Source organism: Spinacia oleracea, chromosome 2 (assembly GCF_020520425.1).
Source record: "Spinacia oleracea cultivar Varoflay chromosome 2, BTI_SOV_V1, whole genome shotgun sequence".
Taxonomy (NCBI): Eukaryota; Viridiplantae; Streptophyta; class Magnoliopsida; order Caryophyllales; family Amaranthaceae; genus Spinacia; species Spinacia oleracea.
In genome coordinates, this window is record NC_079488.1 from 105,717,422 (window position 1) to 105,740,692 (window position 23,271).

Consider the following 23,271-nt stretch of genomic DNA (forward strand, 5'->3'; position numbering starts at 1 on the left):
ATTAAAATACCATCAAACGGAAAATGCATAAGGGTGTAATAATCTACCCCAAAAGATTTATGTTAAACTTCATGTGGAATATAATTGCAAGTTCAACTTCTCCCCTGTTTTACTTTAGTCTTTCTTTTAAATACAATTATAAACATATGATTACTTCTAGAATTAGGTAACATGTAACATAATTCTTTAGTCAAAATATGATCCCAAATCACACATGATACATTTTATAATTTTAGTTTGTCCTCCTATTAAAGATAAAACTCATAAGCACCATTATTGTTTTAAAAAAAAAATTGTCACAAAATTGATTTTGGCGATCATTGCATATTGGTTTAAACTATTCTTTTGGATTATATTAACATTTCCATTTAAAAGATTCCATTAGCTTTTCACTAATTTCAATTGATATGTTTCTGGACATAACCATTATCTGCGTAACAGAATAATATTTTGAGAGATATAAGTAATTGAGAAAAAAGATCCAACACTAAATTTTTAAGTATGTATATTACCAACCACTAAAATCACCGGCCCTTTTTTTTTATTTGGATCAATAAAAAGAACCGGTGCATCTAATTATGGAGAGACGTTGCCTATAAACGAAGAATGGTTATGTAGGTGTACAATTTTATTAAAACGACATGTTTTATAGTTTAAGAGAATCGTATTCTATTAACTCTTCCTACAATAGTCTCCAACCACTAACATAGATACACCCAAAATGTATCATATTTTAGTTTATCGAATAATAAACGACCTTAATCAGTAACAACCTATCCCTTAAAGTTAATCTTTTGTTATTATCCCATAACATAAATTAAAGTGTAATCAGTAAATTCCCAAATTACTCCGTATTTGATAAGATGAGTAATTGCTAATGAAAAAGTACTTTGAACACCTCCATATGTGTACTTCATTTGTTTAGTGATTCAATTAATTACTTTATTTCCTAGAAAATAATAAAACGCATAAAGAAATAAAGCACCCAAACTTGCTTCTTTCCTTAAACAGTGCTTGAAATTCATGAAACATGTTGAACTCATTACCTCCAATACCTTTTTCCCATATCAATTGTCTCTCTTCTCCATCTCGATCTAAGTAATTTAGGGATTTTCAGAGTTTGGTGTAAACCACACCATGCAAACCATTTTTTAGTTGTTTGATTTGGAAAACTAATTCAAATCGCAATTTATAGTTTGGTTTTCCAAAAAATTGAAACAAACCAAACCGAACGCAAATCGTAATAAACCATCTTATGCATAAAATATTCTTTTGTACTCCGTATTCTCTAAAGAATTATATCCAATATACATTGACCCAAAAAGTATTAGTGTTGATTTATATGATTTATTCTTCAATATATTGATTTTCCCAAAAAAAATTAATGTCTTTAGTTAAACATTTATGTTACAAATTACTTTGACAAAAAAAATTATTAACCGAAAACTAAACAACACCAAACCGTTTAAACATAGTTTGGTCCGATCATGCATGTAATATAGTTCGTCAACTTAATTATTTTCCTTGTTTTTTCCTTTTTCTTTTCATTTGTTTGCCAATTAATTAATTACTTTCCTTTTTTTCTCATTCGATCGATATTGCTTCTAAGACATGCTATGCAGCCATGTATTGTTGTTTAATTTCCTCAACATGACATGGAACTATATAAGCGAATACGTGGTAAAGTGCTTTCCAATTTAACATTTACTTAAAAAATGTCTCTAATAAGATTTGAAATCATGAGTTTTCATTATTAATTGTGAAAGAAAACAAAAACTAAAATAAATCTAAACAATGGGTAAAATCTATACACACCAATCAATTTTATTTCTCAAAAAACTATTATGTCTATTGTTCACATAAAATTTAATTTTGTAATTCAATAAATATGTCAATTTACTAATATCAATTTTGACCAATAACTAGTTATAAGATGTAAACACCCTCCCAATTTGGCATTCACATGCATGCAAAAACCATTACCCAACAAAAAAAAAAGAGGACTGCAGTACTATTGAAGAACATGTAAAAGATTGATTCCAAACCATAGAATCGTAGATCGATGGATTTATTGATTTCACATTGGCATAAGTGTACGCACTTTTGGGCGGCATCCAAGTTCAGAAAAGAGGAGGCCGGCAGTGGAGGAGTAACTTCTGTAGGAGACATGCAACTGCATCTAACTAAAGCAAGTTAAGTACTTATTAGTGGTAAGGATTGTACCTTCCAATTATCGAGAATGAGGATACGTACTTTATCATTTTTCCGACCATTTAAGAAGGTACTCCCTCCTCCCGACCTTTTTTTATTACTGCCTAGAAGAAATTAATTTCACTTTAATAAGAATTGAGTGTAAATAATGCACATGAGTTAGTAAAGTGACCCCATGAAGAGAAATAGAGATAAAGTAAGGGGCAAAACTTATCATTTAAGGTATATATGGAAAAATCTCAAAGGGAGATCACAAAGAGAATTATGAGACAAACAAAAGGGACAGATCGAGAGAGTAGTACAGAGTACATATTTTTAACTTGATCGAGTTGAGTTGACATATACTCCATCCGTTCCAAAATTATAGTCCTGTTTTCTAAATCGGGCGTTCCAAAATTAAAGTCCTATTTCTAATTTTGGCTACTGAGGTCTCCACTTTCTTATGTACTATATTAATTAAAAATGTATTGAAAACCCCAACCATGCACTATATTCCACTTTCCTATGTACTATATTTCCTTTCACATGTATTTTATTCTACTTTTCCATACAACTCAATAGAGCTGGCAAAAATTGACCCAACCCACCAACCCAACCCGAACCCAACCCAATAATAAAGGGTTGGGTCAAGATTTTCAACCCGTTTAATTAAATGGGTCAACCCAACCCAACCCGTTTAATTAAATGGGTTGGGTCAGGTTGAAATTTTCAACCCGAAAACAACCCGTCTAACCCGTTTAAGTGCAAGCAAGTATGTAATATATATATGTATAATGTGATTTGAAAGATTTTATTTCTCATTTTCCCTTCAACATTGAATAATTATTTGACGTTTTGATTCATGTCAAATACATATTGAAAAATTACTTTTTGCAATGAGATATGCCATAACAAAATCACCTCGCAATTCTATAGTCAAATCAATTTACAATTAAAAGTGGGAAAAAAAAATTAAACGGGTCAACTTCAGGTCAACCCGTTTATAGTTGGGTTGGGTTGGGTTGAAAATCTCAACCCGTTTAATTAAACAGGTCGGGTTGGGTTGGGAAAATCTCAACCCGTTTATAAATGGGTCGACCTGATTTCGACCCAACCCAACCCGTTGCCAGCTCTACAACTCAATCATCATTTATACTTTATTCCACTTTTTCATATACTATATTTCATTTTTCTTAAAATCCGTGTTTTTTGTCAAACGGGACTATAATTATGGGACGGATGGAGTACATGATAGATACGTAGGTAATTAATCGATCAGTAAGACATTTCTTTTTACCTACCAAAAAATAAAAATTAAAAAAAAGCGGAAAGTAGTAAAGTTTAATAGAGGGACAAATCTCTCACTCTCGAGTTTCCTTTAGTAATCATAAGTCTCCATCAGTTGATAACAAGTCATACACACCCTAGCTTGTTTTTTAAATACTTCTTTTTTTGTCTTGGAAAATTAAAAAAAACACTGCAACAATATATGGATGTTGATAATTTTATGATTTTCTCTCTCCTAAGTTGTTACATTCTGTTTGAATTCTCTCTCCTGATTGTCCTAGCTAGAGGACTGTAGCTAAGCTAAGCTAAGAAAATCGATAGGTCCATTGTTGTTGTTGAGTACAGAAAAACCAAATGAATTAAATATGACCCGTCAACTTAAACGACCAGACCCATCTCTATCAACGTATGAATTTATATGAACCCCAATTCTCTTTTAGCTTAATTGTCTGTTGTCATTCATATTTCATCCACAGTTTTTTGTACGTGACTATCTTACAATCTTACCATATATATTGTCCTTGTGTGTCGTTTTAGGCCTATAGTTAAGAGCTCATCAATCCATCGTACGTACTGTACATTACAACATGCATGCTCTGCCGATCCGAGTGCGATTTTACCCGGGTTTGAATGAACATGTTTAAATAAGTTCAGACAAAATATGTTTTGCTATTCTATATATATGGTGATGACATTTGATTAAATACACTCATAAATAAGTTCATTGACAAAAGTTTTGTTACAATACAAATTAACTCAAAGTATAAGTTGTTAAAAAAAAAAGATATTAATTGCATGTGTGGATTGAGTGTGGATAATAAACAAAGTAATGTTTTGTTTTGTTCACCTTATTTTCACCTATTTTAGAAAAAATAAAATCAGATAAGTTAAGATAAGATAAGTAAATTATTGTAATAATTAGGTTTTCAAGGCAAATACTAGAATAAGAATAAGAACGGGTTTAGGAAATCGTTGCGCCGTGGTAACCAAACCACTGCCTTGAAAACAAGATTCGGTGCAACCGGGGTGCAATTGTATTCACCGATTCGTTCCCCAATGTTTACACAACTCTCAACACACAAAGGCACTTTTGGGTGATGAGATGGAGCCACATAAACTTATGTCCAAAAGAATAAGAAGGAAAAGTTTGAAGAAATACGAATAATCATGACTTAATCATGAACCAAAATTCTTCCTTCCAAAACAAAGAGGAAAAGGAGGAGGAGAGGAAGAGGTCAATATATGTGTACCAACAACTCGAAAATGAAGAGTACTTATAGGATTTTTGGAGGAGACAAAACAACCCAAAGAAATCAAAGGTTTCAAAGGAATTCAATGATATTAATCAACCATAAACCCATTATAATGAAGGGTTGATAACCCCCAAATTTTTATATAAGGAACACTATATAAAATACCGATCGATTTGGTGTCATATAAGTTAAGCACCAGAAATAATAAGTTAGGCACTGAAACCAATGAATTAATCACTAGAACAAATTAGTTAAGCAATAGAACTAATTAGTTAAGCAATGCAATTAACTAATTAGTTAAGTAATGAAACCAATTAGTTAAGAAATCAAAGTCGTCTTTTCGATAAGGCAATCGTACACAAAAGTAACCGTAAGATTGTACTTTGTGGACAGCTATTCCAAAATAATTGTAACATCTTAACTTTTATGCTTAAAATTTCAAAAAGTTAAGCTTGTATATACTCCTGACCCTCTGTAAAGAAAGTTAAGGGGACAAGTAGTCTTACAGATATCTTACACATAGTTTTGTTATAAAATTTCAACTTATAGAGTTATACGTAGTAGTAACATTTTGTCATTTTGGAACATATCTCTAATTAGTACTTACTACATAGTACGTACTCCATATTTTGTAAGCATTGAAGTTAAAGGCAGGCGATTCTCACCATCTAGGATTTTAGAAAGTGTACGTATTGTTATAACAAAAGCAAGAAATAATTAAGCTAAATAAAGAACACATAGATTTAACGTGGTTCACTAACAATATATATGTTAACTATGCTCATATGCAGAGGAAAGTTTTATTAACCTTAAGGAGTACATATTACCGAAATACGTAGAATTAGGTTATTACCTAGAGAGTTTATATAATACTCTTTAGACAAATGCGGAAAAATCTAGAAAATAGGCCATAAACAGGTAACCCAATCCAGAATAACAGATACCGTAAAGTTCGGGGGCGTTGCCCCGAACCCCTAAACCAGGGCGCGTTGCCCCTAGGTCCCGACTCACTGACTGACCAGCGAGATCCCTGTGCAGGAGCGTTGCAGTAAGGAATTTAACCGATTCAACACATATTCTAACAGGTATGTACCCGTAATTATAATTCTAAGGGCATGCTTGGATTGAGGGTAATGTATTAAAGGGGTAATAAAAGTCAAACTAAGGTAATTGAAGGTGATGATGAGGGGATGAAGTGGTGGCAAAGGGAACAAGCTAGTGTTGGCAAGAAGAAAATAAAAGGAAAGGGGAACAAATACCCTCATCATGGGGGGAATAGTTACCCACCATCCCACTAGGGTGATTATTACCCTCATTTGGGGGGTAATAACTTCCCCCTTCCTCCCTTCTCCTCACAACACCACCACTACCACAACTTCTTATCACAATACCACCACACCACCCTCCTTGCAACCACCTCAATTCACCTTCATTGTCCTTTTATTATGGTGGTTTGACTTTTATTACCCCCATAATCTATTACACCCAATCCAAGCGTGCCCTAAGTGATTTGTTTTCCTTGCGCGTACTCCTTGATGGAGTTAAAGTTCTTCAAACCGGACTAAAAATAAAAATGAGTATACCGAGAACACATGTATATATGGTACACTCGACTACTCGAGTTTACAAACACACTGAAGATTGATACAATAGGTCTAAGTATGTTAATTGTTTTCATCTCAATACCCCTAAATTAACCAAATATACCCATAAATATGTTATGACAGTCTATCATATATAGACCATCCCAATTGAATGATAGAATATCATATTATAAAAATATATATATATGTGGTGATCACATAATTAAAAAAACATGGATAAAAATGTAACATGGTCCAATTGCATTATATGGAAATTCTCCATTTTCCCAAATCTACAGTATAAGATTGTGTCTTTCCGTGATATTTTAACATCAATCAACATTACACTATTTATTTAATTAATTACAAAAACAAAAGGTACTCCGTAATTAATTAAATTGCACCATAAATGTGATAAATCAGTAAGTTACTACAAAAAGGCTTCTGAAATTGTCACTTCAAAATGAAGTAGTAACGTCATCACGTGACTTTCCCACAGTAATTAAATTAATTACTAAAACTACTATAAATAGAAATAAAAAAAAACCATTAAATACAACATGCAACTCTGATAGCTTAGTCTGATGTATCTCCTCCTCCATGCAACAGTCGCATTTAAAGAATTAAAGAAACTCGTAATAGGGAAAAGGATTGTTGCTGGGCATGGCCTTGTCATCGTTACAGGTAACACATGAATTATCTTCATCTTCATCTTCATCTTCATCGTCGTCTTTTTCAACCGGGAACAACTGAAGTGTAGGAGAAGATGACGCACTCGGGCTTTCGCCGAGGCGGCCGAAGAGGTTGTTACCACCTTTAGAGGCGGTGATAATATTTGAGGAAGAGTTGTAATTAGGTTTAGAGGACAGAGAAAATAATGGAAGGGAAGGAGGTGGTGGAGAAGGGTAACAACAACAAGAACAAGACGAGGGTTGGACCATCATATTATTATTATTATGAGTTTGCCACGTGGAATTCTTTTCTGCTGCAAATAATAAATTTGTTGCAGCAGTGGAATTAATATTAAAATTGTTAGTCATGATGTTGTTATGATTAATGTTATGATTATGTTGGAATTCTGGAGATTGATGGAATTGGATCATCATTTCTGTTGTTGCTGTTGCTTTAGATAATCCTGTTTCTTCTGCTATTTGTGTTGCTGGATCAGAATGATCCTCTTCCTGCTCATCATCAAATTCAAACACAATTATATATACATGCATGCAAAAATTATACGGAGTACCACTTATTAATGATCATATATTTATGTATGACAGGTCGAATTGCATGTTTTAATTTATCTATTATCACAATTAAATTAAACAAAAGATAATTTCATCAAGATTAAGTTGGCTTTTATTAAATGAGTATTAGGTGATTGTGTTCTCTTCAATTTATTCTTATTGATTCTTAGATCAAACCAGAAAAATCGGACTAGAAAAGGGGAAAAGTACAGAGTACTTACATAAAACCTTCGGACCATACTAGGCCAGATTAGAAACTAGAAAAATCAGACCATAGTATATATGAAGAGAACAAAGTCTAACGTCCAATATGAAAACTTGATGATATAATCGAGCCAGTATATACAAAAATCGATATAAATTGTGAAATATGAATGTTTACAGTGTACGTACATACCGATTATAGTTAATTACGTACAGGTGCAAATATATTCAAATAAAATACTTGTACTAGTAAAAGTAGAATGAGACAAGTCAATAAATACTGTCAAAATAATTGTACGGATAATTATAGTTGTTGACAAAATAATTATAGTTACAAAAACACTGAATCGATCTTACTTTTAGTGTGTCCCTAGCTAGCTACCATAATTGTTATTTTTTAAATAAGGGCAATTTAGTAATTTGAGTAGGTGAAAAATGAAGAAAAGGGTAGGGTTAGTGTTGAATGTGTGGATGGAAATTGAAAATGGAAAACAGAAAAACAAAGAAACAGAATGAGAATGAGAATGAGAAGGAATTGAAAGAGAGAAAAAGAAAAGGCATGCAAAGGTCCCCCGACAGAAAGGAAGTAAGCCAAACCAGCTTTTCGATTCTTCTCATTTCCCAACCCATTTTTTACTTTTTTTTTTTTGCTTTTTCTCTTTACATTTTTGTTCTATCTTTCCCCACTTATTATTGTTATTATTATTAATTATATTATAAATGGTCGTACAAGTTTTATTATTATGAATAACAATTACCTAATCATAAAGTCATGATGGATATATCGTCCTATATGTATACATTTATAATCATATACTCATGTGAATTACTTGATGAATATGAATAGGCCGTCTTCCTATTATAATCAGTATTATTAAACTCGAGTATTTAGACAAATCGATTATTAGGGTGAATTAGCTTGAAAATGTACTAATTGTTTAAATTTTTTGAGGTAAAAATATAGCAGACATTTTAGAGTCCGGATCCTCTAGAGTTGTAATAAAACTCTACAAGGTAGAGTTGTATCTAAACCATACATTTTAAAATCAATGGCTCATATTGATGAGAAAAAATAGGGGGAATTTTGGAAAGATAATATATGAACCATTGATTTTTCATTCAATGGTTGATATGTTCAAACTCTATCTTATAGAGTTATTTTACAACTCTATAGGATCCAAAATCGACATTTTATTAGTGTTACTAATTTTGGTTAAAGTACTTGAAAATGACTAAGTAATTTATGCTTAAGTAGGTGAGATGAATAAAAGTTTGACTATAGCAAAAAAAATCAAGAGTATATTCTTCAATTCTTTTAGGGGGGAAGATGCAAAAAGGAATACAATACTCATTTTTTTATTAAAATTAAAATAAAATAAAAAAGATAAAAGTAGGGATTTCATTTCACACCTTGTTTGTTGAGGAAGGTGCCCATTTGGAGCTCTTTTGCTCAACTTCAAAGCCTATCCTGTTTCCTCCACTACTACTTCCTGCATTTATTCATTTCATAACAAAATTTTAAAAAAATAACAAATTATATATAACTTGTGAAAATAATTAAGAATTATAGTATATAGAACTTAAAATGACAAAGTTCAATTAATTAACTACCACGTATCTTAGATTAAGGTGCAGTTACCAGAAGAAGGTGGAAGAGGGAGTTGAAGCTGACGACGACGTTTTTGGCGTTCCCGTGCCTTATGATTTTGAAACCAGTAAAATACATTTTTGCCCTCTATCTTACCATACCGGCGAAGTTGAGCTGTAATGTGTTGAATTTGATCGGCCGATGGTGTTCGAGTCCCCCGCCGGTACAACTCCTCTAAGGCCCTTAACTGCTCCGGTGTAGGGTTCCACCTTGAGCTCACCATCACTTGATGTGTTCCAACCGTCTCTTTACCTTCTTCTGGTCCCACTGCATAAAACACACGTGAAATTTATTATTACTCGTAAAATAGAACAGTGTTATATTACTGGTTCAGATTACAGTATTAAAAAAAAGACGTATAATGACGCAGTTGTTACATTACTGGTTCAAATTACAGTATTAAAAAAAGACGTACAATGACTAGTGACTATGAATATATATTGTAACTTACCAAAGTGGGGGTGGTGGTTGTGGTGGTGGTTGAGAGTGGCGGCGGTGTTGTTGAAGGAGAAAAGATGATGATGACTTGTAGGGTTATGGAAACCAGTTAAACAAGTAGTGTTAACATTATGGTGATTAGGAGGAGATGATAGATAAGGTCTAGGAACGAGAGGTCGAAGTTTACGACTGCCTTTGAAAGGATCTCCTAAGTTAAGATCTTGGTTAGCTACTTCATTATAACCCATCATAGTCTAGTTTTGTGTTGAGAGAATGAAGAAAGAATGCACCAATATAATGTAAGTGAAAATACCCCAAGTAGTTTTTACTCTTTTAAAGAGAGAATAATATATAAAATGGAAAATTGTGCATAATATAAAAATAGGTAGTATTTAGAATAAAAATTGAAAATTGTGCAAGGGTAAGTGAAAGAGATGGATCACTTGAAATAGTAGAAAGAGAAGAGATGGTTAGAATGAAGGTGAAGAGTATGTTATGTGAGTTTTGAATTGCTAAAAAGGGTAAAAAATTGTTAAAGAATGTAGAGACAATAATACAAGTTGACTACAAGCAAAAGTTTTACTTCCCCCCACTTTTTCTAATTGCACTACTCGGATCGAATATTATGGTTATCAATGCGTAACTTTAATTGAAAGTAAGTTTAAATGTATTTTTTGAGAAGAAATAAAAATGTCTCTCACAACTATATTTTTCCTTAAATAAAAGTTTCAAAAGATTATCAATAAAAGAAGTGTGTGAATATACATATTCTTGTGAATGATTGTACGTCACTTATTAACTGTCTGACTACAAGTCATGTCATTTATTTCTTTCTAAACTTACATTTAAATCTGTATTAGTAACAGTATGATAATTAATACAAAGTAAGTGTAAGACGATTTGTTATGAGACTAACTAGCTTCCTTACAAAAAAAATAAATAAATAAATAACTAGCTTAACTTGTGTGAAGAACATAAAAGTCCGAGTGATACTTAAAAATGGAAAATTTAAGAGTGGCCAAAGAAAGAAAACAAAAGAGGAAAAAAAAAAGGGAGAGAGAAAAGAAAATGAAGGCGTGGAATTCTGAAGTTATCGGGAGAAGGAACATAAAAAGGACGTGACGAGGAGGAGGGAGGGAAGAGGTTATCATAAGGCTCATGATTTGATGATATTATATAAAGTGACTTAAGTGAGTGTGATTCACACAAGTATATTATAAAATTAAAATAAAATGAATATTAGAAAGAAAAAAAAAGTGTTACACAAAAAGGCATTCAATTTGATTGTTGGTCTCATGTTTGGTACCTTTCACACTTATTCTAAATCCCAACTGCCCCCTTCTTCTTGTCTATTCTCTCTATGTCCCCTAAACCACTTCTTAATTTTCTTTTTCAAATAACTTATCTTAGTTTTTCAAATAGTTTCTATATTGTAGTTTTGAAATGTAAATGACAAAATCTAACTCGTATATATGGTGGATTGATAATATCTTAATTATTTAATTCAATATGCTTATTAGTTATTTTACTTATTTCTTATTAGAGTTTAATTTCCTCACTTGTATCGGTTTATCTTAAGAGAGGCTAATATAAACATTGTAAGAACCAATGTACTCCTTAACTCGTAAGTTCTTGTAAATTCTCTTCATAAGATTTAGGCTATGCTTGTTCTCCTTCTGTCCTTCTAGTTATTTCGGGAAAAATAAATTTGGATAAGATATTTCGTAGAAGTTTAGTTTTTCCACTTTTTAGTATTAAATATATCTATGTGATTCTGGTAATGCAATTGACAATATCTAACTCAGGCTTCATACTATTGAACTTATTTTGTCTGAACTTATATTATCTGAACTTATTTTATCAGAAAATAACTTATTTATGTGAAAAAAAAACTTATTTTTTCAAAACTTGTATTAACTTATCTGAACCCATTTAAACTTCTTTTTTTCTTAAAATAAGTCAAAATAAGTCAAACCGCACAAAACCACCTCAATATATGAGGAAAACATGTAATAACTTACTTAGATCCAGTGGACTAAATTAAACCTAGACTTATTAGAACCTAGTTAAGTACTCCTTTTTGGCTTATTTCAAAAGGAGGACAACATAGCCATCGTAAATCATTTTTGTTTTTGTAAAAAAATGTTCTAGGAGTATATATTCAAGGATCATTGTAATTTAATATATTTTTTTATTTTGTATAATCAAGGTGTTCACTTTCAACCGACATTGATTAATCTTATCTCACTCTTTGTGCTCCAAACTAGAGGTAAAGGGATGACTAATTATCTTTTCATTCCCAAAGGTTGGCATTCAAACCCCCAACCAATTGCTACTAGACAAAGTGATCAACCATTACACCAAGATCGGCTTGTTTAAATATTATTATACGTAGTATTAATCATGGGAAGTTATTGCGTGTAAGTTTACACACTTAAGTTTTTTAAGCCCTATTTAGTGAAAATTAAGTTTAGATAAAGATAACTTCATAAAAACTAAAACTAAATATTCTTTAAGTTCCTGATATGTTCACCTTGTTTTCTCTTTATTTCAAGAAAAATAAGGGAAATAAGATCATATATACTACCTCCGACCCTAAAAGTTCTTGACATTTTGGAGTATGGGTCCAAATTATGAAAACTTTGACCCTAAATAAAATTTACACTATTATATACATCAAAATGTTATCATGTAAGATCTTGTTAGCTTTATCTCGATACATATTCAAAATACCAACTTTTGATAATTTTATCTCACATGAAATTGGATATATAAATGGTCAAATATTGCATTGGAGTGCGTCCTAATAACAAGTGTAAAAAATTTCAAAAACAAGATAGTATAAGATAAATTTTTAAAAAATAAAGGTTATCCAATTCACACAATTTAGTAATTTACAACTAAAACAACTTCATTTATAGTCCCTTTGGAAGTCCAATCAAATGAGCATTAGGTGATTGACCAGGGATATGATAGACTTGCATCACATTAATTTTTGTTATTTCATATTTCGACTCGAAAATATTTTTAAAAATACATATGCAAAATAGCAAAATAGCAAAATAAATTTATTTTCCAAAACATGTAAATAAATACATATTCTAGAATTTCAAAATTATTGAGTGTCCCATTTAAATATGTTATTAGGCCGGGCACAGAGGCACAATACAACATAAGTACATAACGCAAAAAAAAGAAAAAAAGAAAAGCACACCACAAGCACCTAGTGGCTGCATTATTTCATAAAAAGCACGACAATACACGACACGTAACAACATTGGCACGAGACAGGCCTATCCAAGACCAAGACAGATAGACTCAGCACATGGCACAACCCACCACCATCGTAGATCCCAGTGAAAATGTAAGAGAGCTCGAGAGTGTGAACAAGAACTTAAAATGGGAAACTCGATTCATGCTACAACTTTTAAATCTGTTTGATATCAGTGTGTGAGAAACTACGGAACTCAAACCAAAAGAACAATGCTTCTATTTCTCGTGCATTAATAATGGTAGCTATGTCTCCTGCAAGCTTTGTGTTTTCTCCAGAAGCAGCTTCAAACTACAGAGACCATTACAGACTCGTTGTGCATCTTAAGGATACAATAGTGGCCAAAGTCAGCTTGATTTTACCAAAAGAAAAGTATTTCAGGTAATACTTTCGTATAACTTTTAGACAAATACAGCGTATACGCATAATTAGATGGCTTACAAGCTCTTCAAAATACCTTATTTACTACCTCTATATGATAAAAAAAAAATGACGGACAAATATCCAAGAACAGTTTTAACATAAATAATTAGGTAGCTCCTACTCTAACTGGTAATATAATACAAACAAGGTATTACGTTCACAAAAACCATATTCTCCACCAAGAATACTTGTATGATGTTTCATCATGACTCCGATTCCAGAAGAAGAAACAACGATCTGAATTTATCATAATTATTCCAGTAATTGCTACGCTCATCTGTTTCCGTATGGCTTTCAAATCCTTGCCTGCAGCTGTAAATCAATCTAAAACTAAGAACCTGATAATTTGATTAGATATTTATTAACTTATGCATGATTCAAAACTCAACCCTAAAACAGCAATAACCAACGGCCATGACATGACAAATAGCAAAACCATCACCCGGCATTACCTTAGTGAACTCATGATGCATTGATCTTTTAAAAACATTCAGTAGCATGACGAACTGGGACCACACGGAATATTCAGGTTCCGTTTGGTTGGGTGTAAAACATTTTCAGTGTAAAATGATTTTCATGGAAAACAATTTACAAATGGAAAACACCATTCCAAAATTAGTTTTCCGTTGTTTGGTTCCATGTAAGAAAAATGAAAGGGAAAATAAGCAGTGTACAAGAGACATAAGAAAAAATCCATCATTCAATTTTACTCATAGGGAAAATGGTTTTAAACTCCTTTGCAAACCAAACAATGTAAAATTGAAAATAGAGGAAAGCTGTTTTCCAGGAAAATTGTTTTACGCCATACCAAACGGAGCCTAAAGCAAAAACTGCATATTATTAAGAGTATTGTTCGGTATTATATACACTGTATTAGAAATGGACTCACAGATGCCACAGAAACTAGCAGTAGAAAATATCAACAAAAGGATAATCATGCATGTGCAGTAACATGTTACAAAAATATGAACAGCTAACAAGTCCGAAATCAAGTTACCAATTTAACTTTCTGCGCTCAAAATGTAGAGGAATTGGAGTATTTGCATGGTGTTAGATATCTAGCCTAAGTCTAAAAGAGGTTCTGCAGAAACAAGCAGCAAAAATATTCGCAGAGTATAGGAAAATATGACTACCTGCTCAAAAATTGCCCGCACAGCCAAAAAGGGGTGATGTCTTAAAATTTATCGTCCCCAAAGCTGCCAAACCCTCCACTTCTCTGATTAGTGCGACCTGAACCGAAATTGTCATACCCACTAGATTTACCAAAACCAGACTTACCACCTGAACCACCATATGTACCACTTGATCTTTGAGAACTACCATAAGAATCAAAACCACCAGAGCCACTGGATTGGCCAGAACCACCAGAATAGGAGTTCCCGCCATAACCATTAGAATAGGAATTCCCGGCATAACCACCAGAACGTCCAGAGCTCGAGTTTCCATACCCTGCTGAACGAGAACTTGAATTCCCAAATCGGGATCCAGATCCATAACGACTACCACCACCCATGCTCATCCCCATCTCTGTTCCATCAGTAGCAACTGGAGAGAGCTGTTAAAAGAAGAAATGTGAGTCAGTAAATTAATCTAGATGCAACAGTAAATTGTTCTGGTGTGACAACTGCAAAGTTTCCGATATAATCAACAGCAGAGACGCCTTTATAACAGACAAATCTATTCGATACAACCTAGCAAACTGCAAACAAAAAATATCTTCCAGACTACAAACATGCAAAATATTTAGGAGTTGATCCATCTCACTTTGACTGGAAGCAAAAAGGCAATATACTTGCACCATTACTCGAATATACATAGCTACATAAGTGTTCATACTTTCGTCAAACTTTCAGTGTGGCCATAATTAACAAGAAACCACTCAAGATGGAGCATATAGCCAAAAAAAACAACCTAAAATAAATCTGCTCATAAGCACACCAATCTCCCGGAATAATCTAATTGAGAGTTTGAGACACAGAGCAGAAGATATATAACCCCTCAGACAAAAAGGCCCAGTTCTCTTCAACTCAAAATAAAAACAAAATCTCTTAAATATAAACTACAGTAAAAAATATGTTTTATTCAGTGAAAATATGTTTTTTCAACAGTGCATCGGTAAAATTTGGTTTTAAAGAGAAATTTCATTTTTAATTTGTGAAAATAAGTTCTAATCAGTAAAAATAATTCCAGCTCGGCAAAAACTAGGTGAAGTGAATAGGGTCTATGAGTAGCAACCTCCATCAAACATTAAAAGTTCGAGAGAAATAGAGCTACATAGACCAAGTGACGGTCCCAGACTCCCAGTACCAATAACCTCTAAAAATGGGTTAGGGGAAACAATCAGATGTGGGTCAACCTCAAGCCATCAATAAACTAAAGTAATGTCTACAAATAAACCAATTCCTCTGAAGATCCCACACTAAGGCAGGGATTGGACGGAGATGAAGAGAAGTACACAGCCTAAGACACACGATAACAGATATCTCTTTCACACTAAAACTAAATTTAATGAGCCATTTTATTTAAAACGCAAGCAACCATGAGATATCCTTGAAAACATGTAGCAAACAAAAGCAGATAGAAATCAACCTCATTGAACTTGCATCCAACATCGCGCTCAATACCCTTGACTGCCCTTGACTGATCCATTGTATACAAGACAATAGCAGTTCCTTTTTTGCCAGCACGGCCTGTTCGTCCAGTCCGATGAACGAAACTCTCGGAATTGTTAGGGAGTTCATAATGTATAATCTGTGGAAGCAAGAACATTATGAGAAAGTACAAGCTAAATTTTAACCAAAATAAATAAAAAGTTAATACATCAGCCTATATATATAGACACACATACATTCTTTCTACCGTCAATAACTAACAGGCAACAACATAATCTGTTTCTAGGACAAATATTCAGTCACAATAAAAGGGATCAAAAAGGAAGAGCAGAACTTCATGCAGCACAAAAATGATCAAGTTGACTGTCAATATTCAAATCACGAGATCGAACAGATCTAGATACATATGGCTCAAAATGACTGAATTCAACAACTTGGCACGATACATAGCTCCATAATCCAAGAGATAGCAAACAGTTGACCACAGAGATAGAGAAGTTAAGTTAACGGCAAGGGGGAGAAAGAAAGAATCTGTAATTTTACTATTTTCCCCTTTCACCGCTTATTTTCCCATAAGAATTTAGACTACACCTAAACACGACTGAAAATTTAACTTAACAAAACCTAACCAGCAATAATCACTAAAAATTACAATGATCATATCAAAAATAAAGGCATGTTCTTCACCACTCTACAGGATCTCCCTCCTTAAACTTTGTATCAAGTAAAGGCTATCACAGCACCAACTAAAGGCGGAAATTGAATTCAATGTACTCCTTCCGTCCCTAAAAGATTGCCCCGAATGCTTTTAATCACTTTTATTAAGAATTGGTTATGCTCTAAAGCAGATAGATTTGTCTTTTAGTAAATTAAATAATAGTATGAGGAGAAACATGTGAGGACCATAACCCAAATAAGGTATGGGGCAAACAAATATGGACATCCATTTATGGAATATGGGGCAATCTTTTAGGGGCAGAGGGAGTAATACTCTTAGTTGTTATTCGATAGACAGGTGCATTGGCCAAAACCAAGAATTGATCAAATGGGAAGGCGTGTGGATAAGATTTGATAATTAGTTCTCCCTCTGTTCCAATTTAATTTCGCATTGAGTTTTTCACGGAGTTTCGATAAGTAGATGTTGGTTTATCTATCATATTATAATAGAGAAGTAAGTGTAACGGGAGATAGTGGAGAAATAATTTAATGGGATGAGATAAAGAGTGAGACCCTAACTTTTGATAGTAAGAGAGAGATGATAAAATATTAGCAGGTCCATGCCATAAAAGAAAATGTGACAATGACAACTAATTGGGGCGGACCAAAAAGCAAAGCGTGACGATTATTAATTTGGGACGGACAGAGTATAACGTTTGGAAAGGAAAAACTCAAGAACAAGCAATGTGAACAGTCTTAATCAAGTATAAAAATATTGTGATATGTTACAAAGAAATACAAATAACACAATCAATATACATAACAACTATAAGTTTGTAACTACAATATTTTAAGACATTGAAAAGAAAATGTTGACCCTAAAGTTTTGATGATGACAAAGCAAACTCCTGACTATTAGTTAAGTAATGTTGCATAATAGGTTCCGAGATCCTTAGAGGGGCAATGCTAAGTTAAGGAGATCCTGAGTTGGATAAATTAAGCAACGTGGAATATAAGCAAGTACTTGATCCATGTCAGACACTACAGTTGAAGAATTAATCATTTAGCAAGTCTACAAAGGCGAGATCCTTAGGCGAGTTCCTAAGGCGAGATCCTCATATATTATGTGGATCCTCGATGTTCCAGAGAAGGAACAAACTGTGAAGCTTCCTAAAGGTGCAAGCATGAAGACTATAACATATGAGTTTATGTTTAGGATTTATGTAAGTATTTAATATTGTTTATACGTAGTTTAGAACGAAAGGAACATAAGTATTTTGGTACGTTTTAAATGAAAATATTGACTGTAAATATAGAAGAGTTTTAAACAAGAAAATCTTTGTTAATAAATAAAATGAATTTAATTAATAAAAGAAACATAGGATTCTGATTTACATTCTCCTTGCTTCTCAAGCAAAAGACAGTAACAGTTAGTGTGTAGTTGAGGGGAACATGGGTATCCAACCATAGGTAAAACTCCTCTATAAAAGGAAAAGAGTTTTTGATTTTCAAAACACAACTGATTTCTACAAAATATATCTTAAAGGGCTTAAACGTTTTAAAAGAATCAGTTTGCAAAATAGAGTGTTCCTTGAGTTCCTTATTGCTATAAGCTTTATTATGTACTAGAGTTTATCTATCATATTGTATTTTGGGTTTAAGGGTTGAGTGATCCTTGAGTGACTTAGAGTTAAGTCAAAGAGAGAAAGAGCGACTTAGAGTTAAGTCAAAGAGAAAAAGAGCGACTTAGAGTTAAGTCAAAGAGAAAAGGAGCGACTTAGAGTAGCACAGTAATCAAAGGGGATTCCTGTGAGGAACTCGAGTTAAAGAGTGTATTTGCAATAGAGTTATTGCATTAATACAAAAGAGTTGTGAGGTTCTTCTTGATTAGGATCAAGAAGGTTCTTCAATTTTATATCTTTATTCGCTCATTGTTCTCAGTCTCTTTATTATTTAAATTCCGCAAGAAACTTACCCAAGTTCCCAAGAAACAATTCACTCCCCTCTTGACAAGTGTTCCTAATGAACTATCAGAAAAGATAAAAATTGAGGAAGCAGGCAAGGGGGAAAAGTGCAAAGCTGACAAATGCCACAACTCCAAAAGCAGTCACATTTTCTCTCATGTAATGAAATAAATACCAGCAACCAGGAAAAATAAGTCCAGATACAGAAACTACATTTATCAGACCTTAACACATTTTACAAACTCAAATCATCAATTCCAGTCAGCCATGCCAATAATTTCATTGAAGGGGTTTTAAAATGGGCTTACCAGGTCAACATTTGGTACATCAAGACCTCGAGCAGCCACATCAGTGGCGACCAGAATGTCAATATTCCCATCCCTAAAACGTTGAAGCGTTCTTTCTCTCATATTTTGAGATATATCCCCATGTAAGGGTTCACATTTGAAATTTTTTCTTCCCAGTGCATTAGCTAAATTATCAGCATCCCGTTTTGTTTCAGTGAAGACAATGCATTTCCCTCCATTTGCATATTTCTGAGAGCAATGCAGAACTGAATAAAATATATTGACGGGCAAATGTACATGCGAAAGAGAGAATGCAGACATGACCAGATGAGATACGAGATTTTATAAATTTACCGTTACAAGAGGTCCAATGACACCTGCCTTTGTACGACTTTCCACTACAACTGCATGCAAAGAGATTCCATCTGCCAGCTTCTGAGTGGAATCGCCAACCTGCAAGAGAGAAAACTATAAAACTCAAAAATGATTGAAAAAGGGATATTCTGACATCTAACGAACAGGCAATACTGGACCTTTTCAGCAACAAACCACAAATAATTACCCCAGCATGATAGATAATACAGAATGAAGGCTCTTTTTACGTTCTTTCTTTCCCATAATATTTAAAAAATGAACCCTGCCCCCCTGTTTTCACTTTGGGGGTCGTAAAATACTAGAGAAAAGAAAACAGCTTGCCTAATTTCAAAATCATTCTTTATCAATCTCGGCAAATAACCTAGTCCTTTATCAAAAATTCAAAGCATGACCAACTAATAAAATCAACATTTCCAGTCTTACAAGATCAATCGTCAATGGCTTTTTCAAATACTTGTTAGTCAGCTTCAGGATCCAATTTGGCATGGTGGCAGAGAACATCAAAGTTTGGCGATTTTTTGGCAGCTTCTCTAATATAACCTCCACAGCTTCCTCAAACCCAACATTAAGCATTTGATCAGCTTCATCCAAAACAACAAACTGAACACGAGAAAGATCCAAAGCCCCTCTCTTTAACAAATCAATAATCCGACCAGGTGTCCCGGCAACTACATCAACACCATTTCGTAGTTCAAACATTTGTTGACTGATTGGTGTACCCCCATAAACACATAGAGTTTGTAGTTTTGAAGACTCTTGAAACTCCTTCTCCACCTGCCGTGCAAGTTCTCTAGTGGGTGCCAAAACCAAAGCCAAGGGTTCTCTCCCTGCCCTGCAAGTGGATCATATAATCAAATTTAGCAGCGATGGGAGTGAACAGTGCAGTAGAGAAACGAGATTTATACAGAGTAACAATGAACATATCATGAAAAACATCTACAGACAGTTAAGAGAGTCCATATCCCTGGAACCAAAGTAGTTGATATACCCATTCTTTGCATTATGGCGTGTAATCTTATCCAAAATTGGGATTCCAAACGCAAGGGTCTTCCCTGTTCCTGTCCTCGCACGGCCAATCATGTCACGGCCCTGCATTGCAGGTTCAAAAACAGCTTTCTGCACCAAATTCAAAGAAAAAAAATTAGCCCATGTTAACATAGTTCGACTTCAAAGTAAAATCTATGATATTATCATGGTACTATCTGTCTACACTCAGCGCCCTTGGAGAAACAGAATCTTACAAAACTGAATTGGCACCCATCAAAAGCACAACTTAAAAGCAACGGTGATGCATACAAATGAACAAAAATCTCTCGCGTGAATTCGCTGCCTAAGAAACATATATTAATTGGAGATATTGGGAAATAAAAAAATAAAGATTAAAAATCAAAAAAAGACAGTCATTTTTCATTTTGTTTATGGTGTGACAGAGACGACCAAATTGCCAATTTGTCTACATTTCAAGAAGCTGAAGTGAGCTGAACAGCTACGTTAAGCTTAAGAACAGCATGAATTCAAATCAGTAAGGCACCCTAACTACAGATGTCTACATGGTAATCCATAAACTTCGAGGGTCCAATTCAAGTATTCTAAAGATTCTCCTCACAACACACTCACACTGTCACACACCTTCATCCAATAGCCAGAGAGTAACGATAAAATCCACAGTTTTTTTACACACAACACACTCACACACCTCATCTCTTTTTCTATCCGGTGTGTATGCCCAAGTGAGCTAACATATTATCTCCATGGTTCACTAAATCACTACGGATCCTTAGTCTTAAGCAAGCTCCTAAGTCCTAAGACTCCTAACATATGAAATACCAATAGACACTTCAAACACAACGAATATCATACAGTTCAAGATCAATCACATAACCATAAAAGAACAAAATTAGCAATTATAAATTATTATTAGTAACAAAAATAAAATAGAAATCTACCTGAATTGGAAAAAGCTTAGTGATTCCTCTCTGAGCCAAACGGGAAATGACATCGGGATGAATACCAAGCTTAGATATCTCTAGGCATTCATCGGCCTTCGACCTATCGTCATCCGAATAATCGGCAACGGCGAAACCCGCCTGTGACGCAAAAGACGCGCGGAATTCTAGACGGCCGGATCGCGAGTATAAACTCTTCGCACCTTCATATCTAGGTGTAAATACAGTGGTAGATTCGTTGTTTCCGCCCAGAAGACCACCATTTTTTACCGTTGAAGAAGAAGCTGCCGCCAGTGGTTGGCTGGAGTTGAAGAGTGTAGAGAAGGCAGCGATAGTGCGCCTCGATGCTAGTGATGAAAGCGATAACTGCCTTCTAAGAAGCATGGAAGTCGCCATTTTTTCCGATTTGAAGAGAAAAGGACAAAACCCTAAAATTGGGAAATTAGGGTTTAAGGAAATGGGGTTTAGGAGAAATGAGGAGAGTGTTAAACCCTTGTGACTTTGTGAGGGTTTAGAGAGGAGCCGCACTGCAGATATTTCAAACTGATGCCTTTCTTTTTCCAGGATACAATTTTCTTTCTGCAGATATTTCAAACTGATGCCTTTCTTTTTCCAGGATACAATTTTCTTTCTTTACAGTTTTCAATTTTCAATTTTCACTTTTCAGTAATTACAAAAATAGAAGGAAAATCTCCACTCTCGTGGTCTTTATTAAAATCAAAAATCTTGCGCGCACATAATGTACAATAAATTTATTTTACACCAAGTTAACTTTAACCCAACCCATTTTTTGTAACTTTAACCTATTTTTGATTAACTTTTATATTAGTCAAAAGAAGTTGATAGATAAACAATTAAATGATTAAATGATTAAATGATTAATTTTATACATTATTAGTGATTTTGAAGATATAAGTTTTATTAAAATGAAAAAATTTATCACTAAAAAATAGATAACTTTTACATATATATATAAGCATAACTTTTAAGCATTTTGAGTTACTTTTACTCCGGTGTACAATAATTATTGTACAACCCTTATAAATAAGAATTTGTGTATTAAAATAAGATGAAAATAGGATAGCGGTTGAATTATTTATTATATTGAAAAGATGATGTGAGTAAATGTGGGACCACAAGAAATAGGGAAATATTTTAATACTCCGTATAATGGAAGTAAGGACCAAAACATGTCAAAAAAGGAAATTGTATCTCTTTTTAAAATACAGTTATTTAAGAAAAGTGTATCATTTTTAAAATACAGATGGGGTATTCGACATGATTCTACGTCACTACTCTGTTTTTAATAATTACACTTTGTGTCAATAGTTTTAAATTACTTTTAACGTCCGATGTTTTAAAATTTTTTTTTTGCTGCCTTGAGATTTATATGACCGATTTTACAAAATATCATAAACTTCTTTAATATTATTTATGAAAAAAAAGTGTTGGTCAATAGTAACACTTCATTTAGATTATTTCCTTTTGTATCCTCTTAGTTTGTTTTGTTCTTTTTGGATAAGGGTTGGGTGACTTTAACTTCAAAAATTATAAAATCAAAATAGAAGAGGTGCTAAGAGCATCTCCATCGGTAAGCCTACTTCAAGCTACTTCAATTTCCTGCTACTTATAGCAGGGACGTGGAATTATGTCTAACCTCAAGTCAAGGCACTGAAAGTGAAAATTTTCCACAATAGAAACATGGAGTACTCTGATTTGTATAATGCATGTGACATTATAACTTTATACTCTTTGTAATAATAATTTTGACCATATTTACTACAGAGTAATGTATAAAATGTAATTCTATTTTTAGTTATTGTTTGGTACATGATTATTTTTTTATAACTTATGGTGTTAAAGATATTAATGGTTAGAGAAATGTGTTG

At 33.4% G+C, this 23,271-nt stretch overlaps 2 protein-coding genes across 2 annotated transcripts; both read right to left on the bottom strand.

Moving 5' to 3' along the window:
• Positions 1-6,692: 6,692 nt before the first annotated feature.
• LOC110784865 (WUSCHEL-related homeobox 1) lies at positions 6,693-10,531 on the bottom strand. Its single transcript, XM_021989315.2, has 4 exons — positions 9,861-10,531; positions 9,401-9,676; positions 9,172-9,251; positions 6,693-7,494 (listed from the first exon to the last, which is right to left on the bottom strand). Exons 1-4 carry the CDS (start codon positions 10,096-10,098, stop codon positions 6,937-6,939), a joined length of 1,152 nt encoding a protein of 383 aa, XP_021845007.1. The 5' UTR covers positions 10,099-10,531; the 3' UTR covers positions 6,693-6,936.
• A 2,962-nt stretch (positions 10,532-13,493) lies between these two features.
• On the bottom strand, positions 13,494-21,940 carry LOC110785325 (DEAD-box ATP-dependent RNA helicase 53, mitochondrial). Its single transcript, XM_021989762.2, has 8 exons — positions 21,383-21,940; positions 20,425-20,552; positions 19,860-20,268; positions 19,416-19,514; positions 19,083-19,310; positions 16,131-16,292; positions 14,675-15,096; positions 13,494-13,853 (listed from the first exon to the last, which is right to left on the bottom strand). Exons 1-7 carry the CDS (start codon positions 21,776-21,778, stop codon positions 14,716-14,718), a joined length of 1,803 nt encoding a protein of 600 aa, XP_021845454.1. The 5' UTR covers positions 21,779-21,940; the 3' UTR covers positions 13,494-13,853; positions 14,675-14,715.
• Positions 21,941-23,271: the final 1,331 nt, after the last annotated feature.